Source organism: Elaeis guineensis, chromosome 6 (assembly GCF_000442705.2).
Source record: "Elaeis guineensis isolate ETL-2024a chromosome 6, EG11, whole genome shotgun sequence".
In the NCBI taxonomy this organism is placed as follows: Eukaryota; Viridiplantae; Streptophyta; class Magnoliopsida; order Arecales; family Arecaceae; genus Elaeis; species Elaeis guineensis.
The window spans coordinates 8,789,596-8,793,190 of record NC_025998.2 but is presented as its reverse complement, the minus strand read 5'-3'; the positions used below and the strand labels follow the sequence as shown (position 1 = coordinate 8,793,190).

At 43.3% G+C, this 3,595-nt stretch overlaps 1 protein-coding gene across 1 annotated transcript; it reads left to right on the top strand.

The window, feature by feature from the left end:
* The first annotated feature begins 563 nt into the window (after window positions 1-563).
* LOC105047301 (zinc finger CCCH domain-containing protein 20) lies at window positions 564-2,242 on the top strand. Its single transcript, XM_010926173.4, has one exon. The coding sequence runs from the start codon at window positions 644-646 to the stop codon at window positions 1,697-1,699; it is 1,056 nt and encodes a 351-aa protein (XP_010924475.1). The 5' UTR covers window positions 564-643; the 3' UTR covers window positions 1,700-2,242.
* Window positions 2,243-3,595: the final 1,353 nt, after the last annotated feature.

Below are 3,595 nucleotides of genomic sequence, written 5' to 3'. Positions count from 1 at the left end.
CCCTTTCTCTAGCATTAATATTACGGTCAAAAAGTCGGATGGCTAGAATGGGTCGATCTCTGTACATATACTTATAAGGTATTATCCATTTTGATCCATATCAGGATGGTCTTGTCCGATGTAAAATACATATGAGAGAGAAAGTTTCAATTTTATATTTGATAAATTTTTTTATTAATAATTGATATGAATTAAAAACACTGTCTTTCTATAATAATTATTTTTTTATTAATTTGATCAATTATTCTTATTCTCCGTATTTTTCAGATTATATTTTGGTTTTAACACTAAATCCGAGTCCAAGCGCAGCACCCGCTGGAGCCACCCGCTATTTTTGCATGTACGGCGCCCTTTCCACGCCCTCCACCTGCCCGCCACCAGCTCATCCCTATCCTCATACCAAAAATATCTCATCCAGGATCCCCGCTGCGGGATCCCGTTTCCCACGACACCGCCATCCGATTCCCCACAAACCAATCGGCGCCCCCCATCCCACCATAACCCCGGTTTTCCGAACCCCGGTTAAGTTATCACCAGTCCCAACTCCTAAGCCTTGCGGTATATATTACCCCCGTGTCTGATTCCAGCTACCAAGCCCCCCAAGGCGAAGCACAGAAAGCGACACAGAGAAAGATAGAACGAGATGATACTCGGAGAAGGAAATCATCGCAATCCGACGGTCCAGGTCCCTCCGTGGGCTGTATCCGATGATCCGATGGCTGGGATGCATCTCTCCCTCCCCGTCAGCGGCGTCACGGGTGAGGAGGTGCTCGCCGCGCTACAGCGTTTCCTCCCGTCGAACAACGAGTCGTTGGAAGCCTCGGAAGAGCCGCTGGACTTGGCGGTGGACGCGTTCTCCTGCGACGAGTTCCGGATGTACGAGTTCAAGGTCCGGCGGTGCCCGCGGGGGCGGTCGCACGACTGGACGGAGTGTCCCTACGCTCACCCAGGAGAGAAAGCCCGCCGCCGGGATCCCCGCCGCTTCCACTACTCCGGCGACGCATGTCCCGAGTTTCGGAAGACCGGTCGCTGCGAGCGCGGCGACGCCTGCGACCTCGCCCACGGCGTGTTCGAGAGCTGGCTCCATCCGGCGCGCTATCGGACCCAGCCCTGCAAAGACGGCACCGCCTGCCGCCGCCGTGTATGCTTCTTCGCTCACACCCCCGCGCAGCTTCGCTTCCTCCCCCAGAGCCCCCGGTCGCAGCCGCAAGTCGCCCTGGAGTCATACGATGGAGCACCGGCCCGGCGGTCCAAGAATCTGATCACCTCGCCGAGATCGACTCTGATATCGACCCCGATGTCGCCGCCGTCGGAGTCGCCGCCGTTGTCGCCGGTAGGGGCGGAGGCGGTGAACGAGGTCGTGGCGGGGATGAGGAAGCTGCAGCTGAGCAAGGTGAGGTCGGTGTCGTGTTCTTGGGGGGTTGGGATGGGGAGTGATGGTGGGTTTGGTTCGCCGAGGGGTGCTGGGGCGTTCAGGGCGGGGTTTGTTAGCTTGCCGGCGACGCCGACGGCGGCGAGCGGCGGAGGGCATGGGTGGGGGAAGGAGGCGGCGGGGGAGTTCGGGAGGGGAATGAGGGGGGAGTTGTTCGAGAGTTTGGGGAAAGATGAGTCAGTGGAGGGGTGTTTGGACGCCGGCGGAGTCGGCAGCGCTGCCAAGGGGTTGCCGGATTTGGGATGGATTTCGGAGTTGGTGAAGTAATGGCTAGATGGGTACTTATCCGGCGGCGGAGGGCAAAATAAAACTGACCACCCCCCACCCCCAAAAAATAAAAAAAATGGAGATGAGAGAGAGAGAGAGGTTGTTAGGGATTTGACTGACTGATTTATTTCATAATTGTTGATTTCATCCGAAAAGGGTAGAGGAAAAGAATCTGATGCTAGGTAAATATGATGCAGAAAAAATCTGAAAGCACTGGTATTATGTTTTGGGTTGTCATGCAAAAGAATTGGTGAGAAGAAGAAGACTTCTGATTGCTGTGCGCTTGAGAAGTTGCTGATGCTGAAGAGAGAGAGAAAATGTGGCTTGATTATTTGTATTTAGATTTCGTTTTTGTTTTGGCTGATTTTTTGGATCTTTTTTGCAAGTTAATTTCGTGGTCCAAAATCTCTTATCGAAATGTAAATATGATGAATTTGATGTTCTGTATTGCCCCGAGCTTGTAATTTTTTTTTTTTTTGATGTTCAGTATGCTGTTTAACGATGTATAATATTTGAGTCCCATTATCCTTTTTCGTTGATAAATTGTATGTTTGGTTGGATGGAGTTGAGCAGAATGGAAATGAGTGTTCTTATTTCAGGTATTTGGTCTCAAAGAATTTATTCTTATTCAGATATGAATACTAATATTCTAATCTTTCAAAATTTAATTTTTTATTTTTTAATATTAAAAATTTATTATAGTCACGAAACAAATGCATTAAGAGATGAGATCGATTTCGATTTTCATTTCAATTCTGATTCGATTTCAGACACCAACGCTTTCAGTGAGGCTTTTTGTGTTCACCGAAGAAAGTTGTTATACTGATAATTAAATATTTATTCTTAGTTAAAGTGTACTTTCCGGTTGGATAGAAATTAGATAAATGTATAAATAAAAAATTATATGATTAATAAAGAATAATTGTAGTTATCTGTTTCACAAATTGTGTTTATATTTAGGTTTAATTTGTGCAGAGTTGAACAGTGATATCTATCGTTACTCAAAAAAAGAACAGTGATATCTATCGGTATTAAGACGAGATGCCTATAATATTAGTATTAATATTTTTAATCATTATTAAAATTTATCATCATAAAAAATTTGGTATTAAAATTTTTTATATATTATAATTTATGATAATATTATATGTTAAGAAATCAAGAAAAATATATTTAGATAATTATTAGAGTTTTTTATTATAATTTATCATATTATATTTCAAAGATGGTAGAAATTAAGTATTAAGAGTGAAAGTTGATTGAAGAATATTTATTTAAATTTATTTTTATATTTAAATTTATTTAAATATAAATAAAAATTTAAATATATCCATGTCCATATCACTATCTATATCAGTGAAAAACAAAAAATTTATTTCTTAAACTGCTGCACGGCCCGAGTGGGATGTGTTACACTGCAATGCATTCGCTCGTGACCATGGAGTTCTAGATGTCTCCCTATCCATGGTAATCTAAAAAAATATAATATCTTGGGAGGGCGCAGGGTTGGATGAGGATGAGAATTTGCTTTCTAATAAAAAAAAACTGGGATGGGGTCGCACGTCGATTGCTTATGATGTGGATGGATGGGATGGGCATCCGTTTGGAACGGGATGCAGGTTCTCGGACGTTAAAAATTTCCAAAGGTCTCCACATGGGAAGACAAGCTTGTCCCGGTCCAGCGCCCTTTTTCCTGTCTGCAGCCAAATGAGTCGATTCAGCTGCCAATAGAGGATATTTTTTTTAATTAATAATTTGGGATGAGATCTGCTGTTGCACGGTATGGATAGCGTCAATTTATTTTAAAATATTTTTTATATTTATTTTTTAATCTATCTCTCATCTCAACTTATTTTTCATTCTACGATAATTTGATTTTGATTGGCTAAGATATCA

Coding starts and splice junctions, on each gene's coding strand:
- LOC105047301 (XM_010926173.4), top strand. CDS start 644: ATGATACTCGGAGAAGGAAATCATCGCAATCCGACGGTCCAGGTCCCT.